Genomic DNA, 20,082 nt, shown 5'->3' with positions numbered 1-20,082 from the left:
ATTAGTCCACAAAATCGTTCACGGTGAAGCCCCAGCCTACATGTCAGAGTTGATAGACTTACCACCCAGAAATGCCAAAAGATCATCTCGAACCTTCCTTAACCTCCACTTCCCCAATAGCAAAGGCGTGAAATACAAAACGTTACACGCGTCAACCTTTTCTCACAAGAGCACACAGTTTTGGAATACACTGCCGCGCAACCTAAGAACAACCAACGAGCAAGCTTCCTTCCGCAGATTATTGAAGACCCATCTTTTTGAACAAGTCTACGGAAAAAAACAAAACACATAAAGTCCATACTTACTGTTCAATAATGCATCGTACATTCATCGCAGAACTCCCACTCCCAAATTATCACATCACTCATACCTTTAATCACAGAAAGTTATAAACCAAATGACTTCACGTTTTTTTATCGCCCCTAAACTACCATTGCTTCCTTCCAAAGTTGCAATGCCTATGTCCCATTAGTACATCCCTAACGACACCTCAACTGCTTCGCTTAACCCTGCATAATCTTATCTCTAACTATCTGTAATAAATTGTATTTCCAACATTCAAATCATATTGTAAGCCACACTGAACCCACAAAAAGGTGGGAAAATGTGGGATACAAATGCAATAAATAAATAAATAAATAAATAAATAGTGGCTCATTCCACCAATAAGAGCCAACCTCATTAGTGATGTCACAATGGCTTGATTGTATAGAATGTTGGTACGTTTGGGAAGCTCGCCAGGTGCCCTTGGCCTGGATTGGCCGCTGTCGTGGACAGGATGCTGGGCTCGATGGACCCTTGGTCTTTTCCCAGTGTGGCATTACTTATGTAAAGATACAAGTGGTATTACATAAAGAACATAAGCGATATAGTAGAATTAAACAAACAGGTATATAGAGATCAAATTTGGAAAAATAGATACAGTGGTAATGCATTAAAGTTCATATAATACGTTAAAGTTCCAAAAAATGGGTCGTTGCAGTATGCCTTGTTGGAAAGGTAAGTCTTCAATAATTTCCAAAAGTTGGTTTCTGCGGTTAAAAGGGCTCTGTCGCACGACCGCAGGGCCCTTTTTCCACAGCCTGGTAAAAGGACCCATTAGCTATTAAGGCATTAGCAATCAATAATTGAAGTTAACTGCTAACAAATACTTTTATAACCATAGTTTAATTTCCTTTTTTTTTTCTCTCCATTGTTTCTTATAAAGCTGAGCCAGGTACATGCATCTAAAATTATTTATTTTTTTTACATTAATTTATATTCCGCCTAAGCACTAGGTGGATTACAATAAAAATATCCATAAAATATACCAATGAGGCAGTTTGATGATTAAAGTGTGGACAAACATTTTTTTTAGATTAAATGGATGTTCAGTATAATTCCTCCATTTAACTCTAGATGCTGGTGATATAGGAGAAAGACTGCATCTCTGAAAGGGATAGTGGTAGTCATTCATGAGAGCATTTGGAGGGAGGGTGCTAGCACTTCCATTGCATTTATATTATTTAACATGGTTTTAGATTATAGTGTTGGTGATGTTAGCTTCATCTTCCACCAGGGTCGCTTTACTCATGCTACCCCTCTCCTCAAGACCCTTCACTGACTCCCAATCCGTTTTCGCATCCTGTTCAAACTTCTTCTACTAACCTATAAATGTACTCACTCTGCTGCTCCCCAGTATCTCTCCACACTCGTCCTTCCCTACACCCCTTCCCGTGCACTCCGCTCCATGGATAAATCCTTCTTATCTGTTCCCTTCTCCACTACTGCCAACTCCAGACTTTGCGCCTTCTGTCTCGCTGCACCCTACGCCTGGAATAAACTTCCTGAGCCCCTACGTCTTGCCCCATCCTTGGCCACCTTTAAATCTAGACTGAAAGCCCACCTCTTTAACATTGCTTTTGACTCGTAACCACTTGTAACCACTCGCCTCCACCTACCCTCCTCTCTTCCTTCCCGTTCACATTAATTGATTTGATTTGCTTACTTTATTTATTTTTTTGTCTATTAGATTGTAAGCTCTTTGAGCAGGGACTGTCTTTCTTCTATGTTTGTGCAGCGCTGCGTATGCCTTGTAGCGCTATAGAAATGCTAAATAGTAGTAGTAGTAGTAGTAATTAGAACAAGTGTAAAACGCATATCAGATACACCTTTTCACTGCTGCTTTTAGCTCCTAGCCACAATTGCCCTCCCCTTGTCCCTTCCTCCCTTCTCACCCATTACTTCCCTCACCTGTAACTGTCTTGTTTGTCTGTATTACTTAGATTGTAAGCTCTTTTGGGCAGGGACTGTCTCTTTGTATCAGGTGTTCAGCGCTGCGTGCGTCTGGTAGCGCTATACAAATGCTAATAACAATAATAATCTTTAGTAACAACTCCAAGACAGACGTTGATTTCTCAATTTTGACATTCTTTATTTTTTGCACATCTACTATAATAATTTGCACCTCCAACGTTCTGAAGCTGACTGCCAGGAAGTTGAAGCCCGGTTCGTAATGTCTGAAGCCTTCCGGTGACGTCACCGTGTTGCTTGGGAAACCGCGACGCATCTCAAGCGTGGGAAGGGGGAAGAGGAGGGGGAAGGGGGAGGAGGAGGAGGGTTCGGGGAGGGGGGAAGAAGACGGGGGGTCGGGAGGGGGGAGGAGGAGGAAGAGGGGAGGGGCCTCTTTTACTAGTTATAATATATAATGGTTGAGCATTTTAATAATGTATTCTTGTATTTCCTTCATTATAATGTTTATTTATTTGTACACTGCATTGAGGGGTCCTTTTGCTAAGCTGTGGTAAACGGGGGCCTGCGTTAGGGTCAGTTTGTGTTTTTGATGCACGCTGATGACACCTTTTACCACAGTGGGTAAAAGGCTGTGGTTTCTTTTTTCTCAAAAAGAAATGACCATGCGGTAAATGAACTACTTGCCTTGCGGTCATTTGGAGGAGAGCACTTACTGCCACCCATTGAGGTGGCGGTAAGGGCTCCCGCATTAATCTGAAGAGAACCATGCAGCACGCGACATTGATTGATTACCACTGGATGAGCACCGGTGCTACAAAATTAGAAAATATTTTTGTAGTGCCGAAATGGCACACGCTGGGGGTGGGAACTACCGTCGGGCTGCTTCGGTAGCCTGGCAGTAGTTTCTTATTGGTGCGTGGCAAGCCTGTTGCCGCTTGCCAACCCTTTAGTAAAATAGCCTCTGAGCCTATTATGGGGAACTAGCATTTAACATGCGTCATATTAATACAAGAAGCTTCATGATGACTGCCCATGAAAAGGGAATGGGGTATCTGCTGCCTTATTAATGTCCCTGTATTATTACTGGGCAAACTGAAGCACAAGGGTTAGAGATAAGCATGACTCGGAGAATGTAGTAAAGGAGTTAGCTTAGCAGGGTTTAAAAAGGGTTTGGATGGCTTCTTAAAAGAAAAGTCCATAGGCCATTCTTAAAGTAGACTTGGGGAAAATCCACTGCTTATTTTTAGGATAAACAGCATAAAATATATTGTACTGTTTTGGGATCTTGCCAGGCACTTGTAATCTGGACTGGTCACTGTTGGAAACAGGATGCTGGACTTGGACTTGGCGCCGATCTCTAAGCATGCTATATAGAATCTGGGGGTTTAGAACTAGGAAAGGACAATGATAAAATATTCCTAATATTATAGAATTATAGAATTGACTTTCCATTGGTCTACATACAAAAGAAATCATATAATCAGGGACCGTATCATGTACAGTCTTGAAAATCATACAGAAAAAAGCAACACTGGGCCTTTAAGACTGGGACACTTGAAATTCTTTATTGATGACCCGACACGGGCCGTGTTTCGGCATTAGACAACGCCTGCCTCAGGGGTCAAAGAAAAGCTCGATAATATACACGTGGTGTAACTTCAATGCCCCAAGTGTTGGCGCCAATTGATGCGACAGAAAAGGCTTTGTTGTTGAGCCTCGCTTCCGCCCGTGTGGCCATTAGCGAATATCCTCTATTAACGCTTGGGGCATTGAAGTTACACCACGTGTATATTATCGAGCTTTTCTTTGACCCCTGAGGCAGGCATTGTCTAACGCCGAAACACAGCCCGTGTCGGGTCATCAATAAAGAATTTCAAGTGTCCCAGTCTTAAAGGCCCAGTGTTGCTTTTTTCTGTATGCTTATTGTGTATGCTGTTGTACCCTCTCTATTTGTGCCAGTCTTGAAAATCAAACATCCCAGTTTAAATAATGCGCTCCCCTTTATTGGAAGCCAGTGTAGCTTAATGAAGTAAGGTGTGATCCTGTCTGACTTCTTCAAAGAAAAAAATTAGTCACACAGCCACATTTTGAATTGTTTGAATCTTTCTTAACAACTATTTTGATAACCCAGGTAAACAATATTACAATAATCCAGTTTGCTTAGAGTTAAAGATTGAAATACAAACCAGAATAAATCTTCCAGCAAATACTTCCAAATGCTCCTTGATTTCTTTGTAGTATAGAATGAACTTTTCACGAAAGAGTTATCTTGATCTTCCATGGATAATTTATCATCTAAGACAACACTGAGCAATCTGAACAAATACATTTCACCATCAGTTTTGAAACTTAAATCCATGGTATGGTTAAAAAGTATAGATAAATCATCTGCATACATGTGAATATGAAATATTTCAGTCAAGAAGGCACAATGGAAAAGCCAGGGATAACGTCATTGGGCTGGATGTTTGAATGGACTTATTCATATATTGGCCACTGCTATATAGATGATCCATTTTCAGCAACATTATGAGAGTAATTTTATAAAACTTTTCATGTGTAAAACCCTGTTTTGTTTGCATATATCATTTTTTTTAAATAACATATACCCTACGGATTATGTCCCTTAACTACATAAGATGGTATATGAGACATATGTAGGTATGTTCTTGGGAGGAGTTTGGAAAGAGCATGGGTGGAGTCTCAAAGTTTATGCATTTTTTAATTAAAACATAATTGGTATGTCTGGGACTTGGTGGGTGGGGGGAGCTAGGTGCATGTAGTAATCTATATGTTAGGTGGGGCAGGGTTTACCTAGCAGCCACCTTCCAGTGATCTGGCAACTTTCAAAGCTGTCATGGATTTCAGAATGAGTCAGAATGTAAGCAATAGACTGGATCCTGGGAATCTGGCAACAACATCAGTGATATGGCTTTAGGCATTGTAGACCCACTGGTATGTTGAGAGAGTGAAAGGATTTTTCTGTTGTGATGGGTCCCCCCCCTCCCCTCCATGGTGGATGGATGACATGTACATGCAATCTATGACCCCAGCACAGATGGGAAATGAGCTATGACATAAAACTGGATCGCAGTTTGCTGTCTGAGCTGCGTAGTGTGTGGGAAGACTCCATATTCAGAGATTTGGGTGCTTCTTTTACTAAGCGGCGGTAAGCCCAATGCAGGCTCACTGCTCGCTATACAGGAAGAACCGCCAGGCTACAGCAGCAACCCGGCGGTACTTCCCACCCCTAGCACGTCGTCATTTCTGGCGCTACAAAAATGTATTTATTTTTGTAGCACCAGGGTGTATCCAGCGGTAATCGGGCAGTACCGTACGCTGCTCGGTTACTACCAGGTTATCGCAGGAGCCCTTACCACCACCTCAATGCACGTCGGTAAGGGCTCCCCCCGAAATGGCCGCCGCATGGCCATTTCCTACAGGAAGGCGAGACTTCCCTTTTACCAGCTGCGGGAAGAGGGTGCCTCAGCGCGTGTGTAAAATATGCGGCAGCGCCGGCCCCCTTTTGCCACAGCTTGGTAAAAGGGGCCCCTGGGTGAGGAAGGTCCTGATAAACTGTGTGATGCAGAGTGAGGTTGTAGACTGGTGGATCCCATGCCTAAATTTACATATGCAAATTCCAATTAAATCTAATTAGTGCTAACAATTGCTTTTTAAAAAGCCAATGATTTCTGCTTATTAACTTGTCATAGTAACATAGTAACATAGTAGATGACGGCAGAAAAAGACCTGCACGGTTCACCCAGTCTGCCCAACAAGATAAACTCACATGTGACATTTTTTGTGCATACCTTACCTTGATTTGTACCTGTCTTTTTCAGGGCACAGACCGTATAAGTCTGCCCAGCACTATCCCCGCCTCCCAACCACCAGCCCTGCCTCCCACCACCGGCTAAGCTTCTGGGGATCCCTTCCTTCTGAGCAGGATTCCTTTATGTTTATCCCACGCATTGTTAAATTCCGTTACTGTTTTCATCTCCACCACCTCCCGCGGGAGGGCATTCCAAGCATCCACCACTCTCTCCGTGAAAAAATACTTCCTGACATTTTTCTTGAGTCTGCCCCCCTTCAATCTCATTTCATGCAATTTTTGGCGACTTGTGTATATTTAGGGGGATAGTGTTGGGTGGAGAGTGGGTGTTCTGCCTATCTATAGAGATAACCAGCAATATTCAGTCACTATCCTTGTAGATAAGTGATTTAATATAGGCCACAAAAAGGCTGTCCAAAGTTAAATCTCTTAGCTGTACGGATATGCTCCTAAATTTATGCTCCAAAATTTGCGCTCCTAAATTATGAGCGTAATCTGTGCTCCTAATTTAAGGCCTATTATGCTCATAGATTTATGAGCACAAATTTATGAGCATAAATTATAATCATAAATTGAGGAGTGTAAATTTAGGAGCATAACCTTTATAGCATAAGGCCCATAGCGGCAATAATCTCCACTCTGTATGTAATGTTCATTGCCACCTCTTGTATGGACCATATAAATGAATATTCATAAAGCATTTGTATGTCATGGTTGACATTTTAAAAAGCCCCACACAGGCTATGGGGTTTAATTAGTGACTCCATTGAATCCTAGCTTCCAAACCTGTGCTTTGCCTACAAATCCCCCCCCCCCCAACCTTTTTCACACTGCATTAGAATTTCACCTTGTCATTTACTACTGTGCTCTCTATTCTTGCTTTCTTGTTTGATACAAAAGAACTAATATCTTGAGAATTTGGGTTTGCTGAATCATGATATTTATAAGTCGACCAAGAGATTTCTCTACTTTCTTACTCTGCTATCTTCTCCTGCCTTCATTTTACCTAGGTAGCAGGGATAAAAGGAATATTTCTGGCCAACAAGAAGGTGGATGATCAAATAAAGACTTTTATCACTTATAATAAAGGCCGTGACTGGCGCTTGCTGCAGGCTCCCAATGTCGATCTGCGAGGAAACTCCATTCATTGTCTACTGGTCAGTATTAAGATTGAAAGAGCTCTCTTTAAGGTTAAATAACATTCAGTCTGTAATGTATCCCTGATAAATAAGGTTGTTGTTAACCATTAACTTCTCTTTCATCTGAATATGAGTGTATAGGAAATATACCATATTTTTCGGACTATAAGACGCACTTTTTCCCCCCAAATTTGGGAGGAAAATGGGGGGTGCGTCTTATAGTCCGAAGGTAGAGATTTAGCAGGCCGCCCGCCCTCCCTCTGAGTTTGGAGTTTGGACGCTGAGAATTGAAGTGGCCTCGCGAGACTTCAATTCTCGGCAGCCATTTTGAATCTCACCGAGACCGTCACAGGCAGCATACAGGAGGATGCAGAGCAGCGCGCTGGGCAGGAAAGAGGGGGCTCTTTCCTGCCCCAACGTCACTAGACCACCAGGGAAGATCGCGTGAGTAAGGGGAGAGGTCGTGACAGGGGCAGGGGGAGGGGAGGTAACCCTAGGGAGGGCGATCCCGAACTCAGAGGGAGGGATTCGGACAAGACGCACCGGAGCACCTAGGTTTTAGAGGAGGGAAAAAGTATGTCTTAAAGTCTGAATTTTTTTTTTCCTATTTCCCTCCTCTAAAACCTAGGTGCGTCTTATGGTCCGGTGCGTCTTATAGTCCGAAAAATACGGTATGTGGAATGAGTTTGAGTATTGTGTTGAATTGTGAGATGCTGTGACTGGAAGGTTTTTATATTCAACTGTTTTACATTTTTCGAGGCTGATGTTTGTTTGTTTGTTTATTTATTTATTATGACATTTCTACCCTGCATTTTCCCAAGAAAGCTCAGGTTCAATGCAGCTTATATAACAAATTAAGAAGAAGCATTACAAGACAATTAATATTAATACAAGAATACAACTATATAAAAACAAATTCTTTTCATATTAGCTGAACACATCTAAAGAAGTGGGCTTTGTTAACTTTTAAATGACATATAATCGGCTGAGTGCCTGATATACTTGGGCAATGAGTTCCAGAGTTTGGTACTTTGGTAAGAAAAATTAGCATTATAGTTAGTTATCTAGTTAGTGGCATGGATATCACCAGTAACCAAAAAGTGCTGGCTAGGGCCGGCTCAAGGGATAGTGGTGCCCTAAGCCAATTTGCTTTGGCAGCGCCTCCCTCCATTGCATCGCTTCCAGCACCTCCTCCCTGCTTGTTTAGCATCACGACTCCCTGGTCCAGTCTCTCTGTTCCCCATCCTTTGCCTGTCTCCCTGCGGGTCTGGCACTACTCCCTCACCTATATCACTCCTCCATAGTCTTGTAAAGATTACCTTGGTTGCCAGTGGCTGCAGCAGCAGCATGACAGACTTCCTTTGGCCAGTCCCTGGGTCTTCCCTCTGCCACTTCTCACCCACAGGAAGTTACATCAGAGCAGGGAGGATGTGGCAGAGGGAAGACCCAGAGGATGGCGACAGCCTGTCATGAACAGGACCACGTGGGAATGAGAGAAGTGAGGGAGCAGTGCTGGACTTGTGATGGGGGGAGGGAGGGAAAAGAGAAGGGTAGAGACCGGACTGGGAAGGGGGAAGAAAAGGCTTAGGGGCCCTTTTACTAAGCCATGTAAGCGTCTACACGCGCCCAACGCATGCCAAAATGGAGTTACCACCCGTTTACCGCGTGGCTCTTGCAGTAATTTCATTTTTGGCGTGCAGCCAAAAAATAATTTTTATTTTCGGCTGCGCGTATCGGCCGCACACCAAGTGGCATTTGCCGCGCATAGGTCATTACTGCCTGGTTACCGTGTAAGACTTTACCGCTAGGTCAATGGCTGGTGGTAAGGTCACAGACCCAAAATGGACACGTGGCAATTTTGATTTTTGCCACTTATCCATTTTCGGCAAAAATTTTAAAAAGGCCTTTTTTACTGTCGCACTGAAAAATGGATTGGCGCGCCCAAAGCCCACGCCTACACTACCGCAAGCCATTTTTCAGTGCTCCTTAGTTAAAGGACCCCTTAATCTGTAGACCAGATGAGGTTAGAGGCTGGGTTGTTAGGCACCCTTAATTGTCGGTGCCCTGGGCCAGAGCCTCAATGGTTAAGCCAGCCCTAGTGCCAGCAGTCAGCAATGAATCTCGATATTCAGCACTAGCCAATATCGTGGTACCAGCACTGCTGAATATCCAGATTATATTTAACCACAGTGGGCAGCGTTACAAAAAAAAATGCCGACTGCTATGGTTAAAGCCGCATTGAGCCTGCCATGAGTGGGAAAGCGCGGGGTACAAATGTAACAAAAAAAAAAAAAAAAATATATATATATATATATATATATATATATATAATGAGTAGGTGTGGGAGAGAAAGAAGTTTGCAAGGGGAGCCAATTAATGAACTAAATTCCCAAATTCTATAGTTTTGAAATAGGACTTTCGTTTTTAAAAATTTTTTTAACCACAATTCCTCCATCAAGATCTCCAAAGTACAGGTCTAAACATGCGTAGTCAGCTCTGTGGGTGCTGAGCACCCTGTTTTGCCCAAGGAGGGATAATCTGTATTGTATGGCGTTCCCGATCTTGATCCCGATATTGAAATGTTGGCGCCAATGCAAATAAGAATTAGCTGACTTTTACTCCTGATTCAGAGGAGGTGTAAATGCCAACTTGGCAATGTTTTTGGAGAATATGTGCGTTCCTGTTACAAAATATAATATATCGTGCAGCAAAGAGAGGGCGCAAAGTACAAAACAAGAGTCCAAAGAACAAAACCAAAAAGTACCAGGAGCCTTCAAAAAAAAAAGGGGAATAAAACCTTTAATCATGTGTTTTGAGGAACAAATCTTTGAATGGACCCGACACGGTCCATGTTTTGGCGCTGAGCGCCTGCGTCAGGGGTCTTCGCTTAAAATCAAATAGAGAAATACTCTCAAGAACAAACTCTTACCTGTTCAGTGTACAGCGCTGCATACATTTAGTAGCGCTATAGAAATGAGAAGTAGTAGTAGTAACGTACAAAAGAGGCAGTACATGGCAGGGGCGTACCTGGGTGGGGCCACGGGCCTGGGCCCCCGCAGATTTCGCCCTGGCCCCCCTCCCGCCGCCAGCCCTCCCCCGCTGCAGTTTCTTACTTTTGCGCCGAGGTCCGCTTCCTCCTGCGCCTTTAAAAATATTTCTTCAGCTGGCGGGGGGACCCCACCCCCGCTAGCCTACCCGAGGTGACGTTTTTCAAGTTCTTCGCCGCAGCCGACGTGCTGGAGTTGAGCGGCTGAATCCAGTTCGGAGTCTGACGTCGTGCGACGTTCGGACGTCGTGCGACGTCAGACTCCGAACTGGATTCAGCCACTCAACTACAGCACGTCGGCCACGGCAGACGAAGAACTTGAAAGACGTCACCTCGGGTTGGCTGGCGTGGGTTGGGGTCCCCCGCCAGCTGAAGAAATATTTTTAAAGGCGCAGGAGGAAGCGGACCTCGGCGCAAAAGTAAGAAACGGCAGCAGGGGAGGGCTGGCGGCGGGAGGGGGGGTGGAGAGAGTCGTTGGTGGCGGTGGGGGGGTCCGGTAATGGCGGCGGCGGGGGGGGGGGCTAAAATGTGCCCCCTCCCTCTGGCTCTGGCCCCCCCTACCGCCGGAGGCCAGATACGCTTCTGGTACATGGAAATCTAGCTCATGCGTATTCACTGTGGATATTCTGAAAACCTGCCTGGCAGAGTGTGTACCAAGGACTGGGTTGAGAACCACTGGAGTAGAGGTCCTCCTGAGGGGAGGGTTTCAGGGTCCCTCTGAATTGAGCCAGTAGGCTCTTTAATTCAATAGGGTTGCTTTCTTGGAGAATTTTTCACAGGTTACCACAGCCTCAAACAAGCAAAATTCCCATGCAAACTTCAGCTAATGATGCAAATGAGCCAAGAACTCACTCACATCTTCTAGCTAAATATCGCAGAAATGTGTATTAACCTGCAATCGTTTCTGCAGATTAGCACATAGGACTCACAGTTATGTCCATAGCCAGCCAGTAATAAACATTTAAATGACACTTCTCTTTTCCTGCCTGGTCAGCATAATGTAAATAGTACTGGATAATAATGTCATTAACCACTAACTTCTCTTTCCTTTTATAGCCTTTCTGTTCCCTGCACTTACACTTGCAGATGTCAGAGAATCCGTATACATCAGGGAGCATCTCAAGCAAGGACACTGCTCCCTGGCTGATAGTGGCAACAGGTAAAGACTTCAGTTTCCTTCGAAACTGCCACTTCACTGTGCTCTCTCATAGTTGGAATTTTTGAGCCAAATGATTCTTAAGAAAGACAATTTTATAACAGGGCATCTAGGCAGAGAAAACACATAGGTGCATCTGCTTTATAAAGGCAAAGGGCCCGAGATTCAGCCTGTGGTGATAAGTTTTTTATAACATGTACCTTTAAATGTCTAGGGGTCCCTTTTACAAAGCTGTGCCAAAAAGTGGCCTGTGATACTGTGGGTGCTTGTATTGGATGTACGTTGGAGAAATATGAGAAGAGCCACACGGAGGTGGAGGAGGTGCACTTGATCCCTACGAAAAACAGTTCAATGTAGAGCAGAGAGGGAGTAGGGAAGGTAGGCTCTTTCCAATCAGTGAAGGAGACGTATGGATGATAAGACTTTACTGGATAACATCAAAGGCGACTCGACACAGCTGCTGTGTTTCGGCGCCAAAGCATCTGCCTCAGGAGTCTTATGATGTTTTGTTAGAACGTAATGTTGAGCACAAAAAAAAAGGAAGTATTTGACACGATGGGATTATAACCCACAATTAGAAGAAATCAACTTTCATGGACTGTTAAAGCTCAACGTTACGATCTACCATCACATCATAAGACTCCTGAGGCAGGCGCTTTGGCGCCGAAACACAGCAGCTGTGTCGAGTCACCTTTGATGTTATCCAGTAAAGTCTTTTATCATCCATACGTCTCCTTCACTGATTGGAAAGAGCCTACCTTCACTACTCCCTCTCTGCTCTACATTGGATGCACTTTGGACCATTTCTCCTTTGCTTCTGGAAAAACGTTTTTTGGGGGGGCCAGGAAATGGACAAGCGACAGAATGAAAACCATAATGCTTCTATTTATGACCTGAGCCCTTAACGCTACCCATTGACTTAGTGGTAAGAGCTCACACGCTACCCATGTGGTAACTGTCCAGCATGTCCGGATTTCTGATTATCGCCTGGAACGCCCCTGCGGTAGAAAATAGAAAATGATTTTCTACCGTGGGTTTTCGGAGCACGCCAAACTCAAAATTATTGCCAGGCGCATGTGCTAGCCGGGTGGTATACCAATTTCACTTGTCCTCCACACGTGTAAGCCATTACACGCCTTTGTAAAAGGGCCCCTAAATAAGACCTTTTTGTTTTGATTTTTTTTTACCTCTCTGACTATGAAGGAGGAAAAGACTTCAGAGGCTTTTAATTTCCTGCCCTTTTGTTTGATGTCATTAAAAACATCATTTGCAGGGTGTTTCATGCAACATCATTAGTCTAAACAACCTCCTTCCTTTTTCCCTTTATTAATCGCAATTATTTTGCTTTGCTTTTGTTACCTTTTCAATTAAGAGCCCTTTTACGGAGCGGTGGCTAACCACTCACTTTTCCGGAACTACAGGCGGTCCATCGCGACTGCCGGCTGTAGTCCCACCCTGAGTGCGCACCATTTCTGGAGGTAAAAGAAAATCCCCAGAAATGGCTTGCGCGGCAGTAACCCGGCGATAATCGGGCATTGACGCTCACTGCCTGGTTATCGCCGGGTTAGTGTGGGAGCCCTTATTGCCACCCCAGTGGGTGATGGTAAGGGCTCCCCACGCAGTAAGAGTTCTCTTACTGCATGTCTATCAGTGGCATAATCGAAAGAGAACGACGCCCATCTTCTGACACAAATCAGGAGATGGGCGTACTTCTCTCAGGGTCGCCCAAATCAACATAATCAGAAGCCGATTTTGGGCGTCCTCAACTGCTTTCCGTCGCGGGGACGACCAAAGTTCACAGGGGCATGTTGGCAGTGTACCGAATGCGGAACGGGGGCATGGTTAACAGATGGGGGTCCTTGGCCGATAATTGAAAAAAGAAGGGCATCCTTGACGAGCATTTGGCCGACTTTACTTAGTCCAATTTTTTTCACGACCAAGCCTCGAAAAGGTGCCCGAACTGACCAGATGACCACCGGAGGGAATGGGGGGTGACCTCCCCTTACTCCCCCAGTGGTCACCAACCCCCCTCCCTCTATGCCAGCCTCAAATGTCATACCCAGCTCCATCACAGCAGTATGCAGGTCCCTGGAGCAGTTTTTAGTGGGTGCAGTGCACTTCAGGCAGGCGGAGGCAGGCGGACCCAGGCCCATCTCCCTCTACCTGTTAAACTTGTGGTGGTAAATGTGAGCCCTCCAAAACCCACCCGAAACCCACTGCACCCACATGTAGGTGCCCCCCTTCACCCCTTAGGGCTATGTTAGTGGTGTACAGTTGTGGGGAGTGGGGTTTGGGGGGCTCAGCACCAAAAGTAAGGGAGCTATGCACCTGGGAGCAATTTGTGAAGTCCACTGCAGTGCCCCCTAGGGTGCCTGGTTGGTGTCCTGGCATGTGAGGGGGACCAGTGCACTACGAATGCTGGCTCATCCCACGACCAAACGGCTTGCATTTGGTCGTTTTTGAGATGGGCGTCCTCGGTTTCCATTATTGGAGAAAACCGTGGTCGACCATCTCTTAGGTCGACCTAAATGTTGAGATTTGGGCGTCCCCGATCGTATTATCGAAACGAAAGATGGACGCCCATCTTGTTTCGATAATACGGGATGCCCTGCCCCTTCGCGGGGACGTCCTCAGAGATGGGCACCCTTAGAGATGGGCGTCCCCGTTCGAAAATGCCCCCTCCACGTGTCTCTGGGGTCATTTTACCTATTGCGGTAAAAAGGGCCCTAGTGAACGAGAAAAACAGCCCTTCCCGCTAGCGCTGGGGCCCTTTTTCCCACAGCTTGGTAAAAGGATCCCTCAGTTTTTACTTTAAACCTTAAAATGCCTTGTAGTACTTTCTCTTTAGTATTGATACTGAATTACCACAATGTAGTAAAAATGTAGGAAATGAGTGACTGCTTAGCTTGTGAAACTGGCTCTGTTTCACTTTCCTCTAGCTTCTTCAGAAGCTGCCAGTTTTTGCTACTCTTAGTTACTATATGGTTCTTATCCCCCATCAGTAAGTTTCATAAGCCTAGTACCCGCCCTCTGGACCGACTTCATCCTGTTGATATCATTTTGAAGGCGTGGTGTTCAGAACTGTACACAGTATTGTAAACGATGTCTCACCAGAGTCTTATACAGGGGCATCATTACCTCCCTTTTCCTGCTGACCATTCCTCTCCCTATGCACCCGAGCATTCTTCTAGCTTTCGCCATCACCTTTTCTACCCGTTTGGCCACCTTAAGATCATTGATTACGATCACACCTAAGTCCCGCTCCTCTTTCATGCACAAAAGTTCTTCACCCCCTAAACGACATTGTTCCCTTGGGGTTTTGCAGTCCAAATGCATGACCTTGCATTTTTTTTTATGTATTAAATCTAAGCCGCCAAATTCCAGACCATTCCTCTAGCTTTGCTACATCGTTGTTCATTATTATTTGTTGCATTTGTATCCCACATTTCCCCACCTCTTTGCAGGCTCAATGTGGCTTACAATACATCATGAGTAACAGAAATACATGAAAAAGTATACATTTAGTGATAACTGAAGGATTTGGGGTAGCATGATAGTGATAAAACATGATAGTATTTTGACAATCAAACATATTAAGAAATATATACTGTAAGAATTATATAAGAAAAGATACATTTAGTAGTAGCTAAAGGATCTTGGGTGCCATGATAGAGAAAAAACATGGTAGTGTTTTGGCAGGTTGACATAGTAGAGGCAGTTTTGGATGTTATACACACCATTAGAGGTGTCTACCCTATTGCAAATTTTGGTATCATCTGCAAAGAGACAAAGCTTACCAGACAGCCCTTCAGCAATATCGCTTTTAAAAATGTTATAAAACTGACTGGCTTAGGAACCGGTTGAGCGGAAGGCAACAGAGGGCAGTGGTAAGTGGCGCTCATTTCCTCAAAGTGAGCTCCATTTACCACTGCCCTCTGTTGCCTTCCACTCAACCGGCTCCTAAGCCAGTCAGTCACCTTAGGGCTCATACTGAAGGCTCTCTGTCATCTATGCAGAACTGTGTTAAAGGCTTTGCTAAAATCTAAATGAGACGGATGTTTTTGCACTGAAAACGTCCAAAATGAATGGCACTAAAAACATCCAACTTTTGAATGACAAAAACTAGGCATCATTTTCAAAAATGTGGCCATACAGGTGTCCCTGCAGAACAGAGGAGCAACCTAGTAGTTAGAGCAGTGGACAGTAAGCCAAAGGACACAGGTTCAAACCCCGCTATAACTCTTTTTTTTTGTTGTAAATGTGATCCCTCCAGGACCTGAAAAATACCTGGCTATGCCTGAATGTACATCACTTCAATAGCCTTCAGGCTTGCAGATGTTGTATATATTTAGGTACAATAGGTATTTTTCCATTCTGGAAAGCTCAGAATTATTTAAAACAAACATAAAGAGTTGATGTGAAACTTGACCCTGGGTCTCTTGTTTCAGGGTGGTCTGCACTAACCACTAGACTACTCAAACGCCTCAAACCATTCTTTCCGAGGGAAATATTCCGGAACCTGATACAGTCAATGGTAATAAGCCACATAGACTACTGTAATGGAATCTATGCGGGATGCAAGGACCAAATCATAAAGAAACTTCAGACCACCCAAAACTCAGCAGCCAGGCTAATATTTGGAAAACTGCGTTTTGACAGTGCCAAACCACTCCGAGAAAAACTGCATTGGCTACCAATCAAAGAACGTATCACTTTCAAAATCTGCACGGGATACATGACAGACCTTATCGACCTGCCAACCAGAAACACTACAAAATCCACATGATCATACCTAAACCTCCACTACCCAAGCAGCAAGGGACTCAAGTACAAATCCACCTATGCATCCAGCTTTTCCTACTTAAGCGCACAAATATGGAATGCATTGCCAAAAACTACGTTCAACCATCTAAACTTTCGGAAAGCACTAAAGACGGAACTGCTCAGTAGAGCATACCCCACCAACCCAACATAAAAAACCTGGCCAACAGTAACACATCATAACCAAAGACCATAATGAACACTACTTGTACCTCATTCCACCACATTAACACTTTGTATTCATTCATACCAAATGTTAATTTAGACTGGAATCGGCTAACGGTAATATGTAAGCCACATTGAGCCTGCAAATGGGTGGGAAAATGTGGGATACAAATAATAATAATAATAATACTCCTTTAACCTGCTTGCTGCTTTGTTCAGAATGGCCATAATACCTGCAGCTTCAATTTTAGGGGAGAGGGAGGGGACAGTAACCACTGGGGGATTAAGGAGGGGTCATGCCTTAATCCCGTCAGTGGTCAGCTGCTCAATTAGAGCAACTTTTTGTAACTTGGACGTGACTGAAACAGATCAAGATAAGCAGGTCCTTTTTTTAGTAGACATTCAAAAATCCCTATTGGACTTCCTACTTCTGGGCCTTCCCTATTTAGATGAACTATAGTGTCAAATGTCCAAATTCTGACTTTCCAAACTCAGAATTTGGAAGTTTGTAGCAGCTGGCCTTTTTAAAGGCATTTTAAGACATCCATCTGCTTTGAAAATGAGCACCTTAATAATCAAATGTTTACTTATTTAACACCTTAATTTATTTAAGTTATTTCCTTATGTGAGTCTGTGGGCTCAACAGGGTGATTTGAAGTAAACTTCGCTACCATGACCTGTGCAGTTAAATAAAGGGGAAAACATAACACACATTATTACAGGGATAAACAGTAGGGTTACTTCTATGAGAACACAGGTGATTTACAAATGAAAATATTAATAAGTAAAGTCAAAAGATGATTTCAGAAGCTTAATCTTCATAAAGGCTGTTCATAAATCCCATTAAACAAATAAATACACCACAGAGAAAGAAACACTTGATTTAAAGGTGTGCTGTGAATGCCACATTAAGACTTCCCGTAGCTCAGATTTTTCATCAACTAGTGTGTACCTTTTGATTTTTACAACACGCTTTACTTGACATGCCTTCTTTCTAAATTGCTTTCACATATCTGGCTCCATCTTTTCCTTGAAGGGACTGTCTTTCCTCCAGTTGTATTGAGCGATTCAGCATATTTAGTCTGTACTGTGCAGAATAATTATTCAACTTGCATAGTAACATAGTAGATGACGGCAGAAAAAGACCTGCACGGTCCATCCAGTCTGCCCAACAAGATAACTCATATTTGCTGCTTTTTGTGTATACCCTACTTTGATTTGTACCTGTGCTCTTCAGGGCACAGACCTTATAAGTCTGCCCAGCACTATCCCCGCCTCCCAACCACCAGCCCCTCCTCCCAACCAGCGGCTCTGGCACAGACCGTATAAGTCTGCCCAGCACTATCCTCACCTCCCAACCACCAGCCCTGCCTCCCAACCACCGGCTCTGGCACAGACCGTACAAGTCTGTCCAGCACTATCCCCGCCTCCCAACCACCAGTCCCGCTTCCCACCACCGGCTCTGGCACAGACCGTATAAGTCTGCCCAGCACTATCCCCACCTCCCAACCACCAGCCCCGCCTCCCAATCTTGACTAAGCTCCTGAGGATCCATTCCTTCGGCACAGGATTCCTTTATGCTTATCCCACGCATGTTTGAATTCCGTTACTGTTTTCTTGCCATCTTAAAGGAGAAAGTCCCGTTTCTGCACATCGAGCTTCTTTGATGTTACAACTCAATTGACCCCTGACACAGGCGCTGTGCACCGAAACACTACCCGTGTCAGGTCACTAAGGAGAGATTGATGTTCAAGTTATAAGATGACGGGGTCCTTTTACTAAGGTGTGCTGAAAAATGGCCTGCGGTCATGTAGGCGCGGGTTTTGGGCGTGCGCAAAATCATTTTTCAGCATACCTGTAAAAAAAGGCGCGTGTAGCGGATGCATGCCAAAAATGAAATGACCGCAAGGGCCACGGAATTGGCGCACATTGAGCGCGTGTAGGCTCTTACGTGGCTGAGTAAAAGGGCCCCTAAAGGAATTGTGTCCTGATTTTGAAGGTTCCTGGTGCTTCTTTTCATTATTCTAACTTACAGAATACTGCATGTTTCACACATCCTTCCCGCATTTATGTGCCCACAGTTATGCCAGGTTTATGGCTGGTGTAACTGTGGGGGCATAAATTTAAGGTGCACCAATATTGGGTTATGCTAGAATTCTATCATGGAATCTGGGTGTCCAGAGATCTGATAGACCAGGTTCCCACCATGCATCCTCGGGTCACCAAAATCGAGGTGCCCAGTTGTAGAATTTCCCCAAGTTATGTACAGTAGTGAATCTGTCTCTGTTAACTACATGGTGGCTGTCCTAATAATTCTGAGAACACCCCAACCTATTAATGCAGAGGCTTTGCAATTAATGTGCATTCATTTTGGCAATTATCATGTAGCAACTGTAAAATCGTACCACACATTAGTAAATAGGGGCTACCATTTTTTATGAAGTTAAATGGATTGATATTTAATGAGAGTTAACTGGGAAGGGATGGTTCCTACCCAATTATCTCCCACATACCAGGTCCCCGACTTGATATTCAGTTGCATCTAATCAGATAATGATTATATCATATCGTATCTGATCTCTCTGGCACTATCTGGTTAGGCTAAGCTAGAAGTTGTCCAGGCATCACTGATATTCTTTATTGGTTCCTGACTAACTATCCTAGCAAGTAGGATTGCATAAATGGCAAGCCTAACTTGCCCAGAAAACTCTGTTCCCTGTAATCTGGGCGGGAGTCCTCCGACTGCATTGCTACCAGTTGGGGGCAGTGCTTCGATATTGTGTCTTCCATCATTAGGGACGGGCAGGTTCCTTGGAGTCCTGCATAGCTTGCCTGTCTCTCACTATTGAAAATGTGATAATAAAACAGTGCCATCTACTGGCAGGACTATAGGTGGAGGACTTCTGCTCAGCTTAGAGCAGGAGTTTTCAACCCAGTCCTCGGAATACACCTAGCCGGTCAGGTTTTCAGGATACCCTCAATAAATATGCATGAGGATTTGCATACCCTACCTCCATTGTATGCAAATCTATCTCATGCATATTCATTGTGGGTATCCTGAAAACCTGACTGGCTAGGTGTGTCCTGAGGACTGGATTGAAAACCTCTGGTTTAGAGGGAACAGTGATGGACAACTATCCAAGTACCAGATCTGAGTATCAACAATACCCAAATATATTTCAATGACCAATGAAGCCCTAGATATTCAATGCTAGTGGCAGAAATGACCCCAACATTGAATATAAATACCCAGTATACTTGAATGTAACTCAACTTGAGCTACAACTGAAAAGGTGTGAGCAAAATCCAAATAAATAAATAAAAATATCCATGTATAAACCAGCTGGCAGCAGCCAGCATTTACGCTGTGGGTTGAATATTGCCAGGAATTTTTATTGGTAACCTTAAGTAGAGGAGTGTGGTAGCCGTGTTAGTCCACTCTTAAGGTTATTTTGTTTGATTTCTATTGGTAACCTTAGAATTCTGTCCAAGAAGGAATTATGGCACTGACTAATGGCATGCAGCTAGTTTTGGACAGAATGAAGTATGGTGGAGACTTTTTTTTGTAATTCCCCCAAATTAAAATAAGATTTTACATAACCATTTTTGTATAGAAAAAAATTTTAAAAGGTGTATGAAAAGAGGGAAAGAAAAGAGTAGAGACAAATATACAGTTGTTGAGACATTGTCA

General features: G+C 44.0%; 1 protein-coding gene across 1 annotated transcript in view; it reads left to right on the top strand.

The window, feature by feature from the left end:
• Nucleotides 1–20,082, top strand: part of SORCS3 (sortilin related VPS10 domain containing receptor 3) — an 831,591-nt gene that overhangs the window by 540,321 nt on the left and 271,188 nt on the right. The window contains exons 10-11 of the mRNA XM_030204719.1: nucleotides 7,075–7,221; nucleotides 11,306–11,408. Coding sequence (XP_030060579.1) covers nucleotides 7,075–7,221; nucleotides 11,306–11,408 — 250 coding nt within the window. The remainder of the gene's footprint in view (nucleotides 1–7,074; nucleotides 7,222–11,305; nucleotides 11,409–20,082) is intronic.

Source organism: Microcaecilia unicolor, chromosome 5, assembly GCF_901765095.1.
Source record: "Microcaecilia unicolor chromosome 5, aMicUni1.1, whole genome shotgun sequence".
NCBI lineage: Eukaryota > Metazoa > Chordata > Amphibia > Gymnophiona > Siphonopidae > Microcaecilia > Microcaecilia unicolor.
Note: the sequence above shows the minus strand (reverse complement) of the source record. Positions and strands in the feature narration are given on the sequence as shown.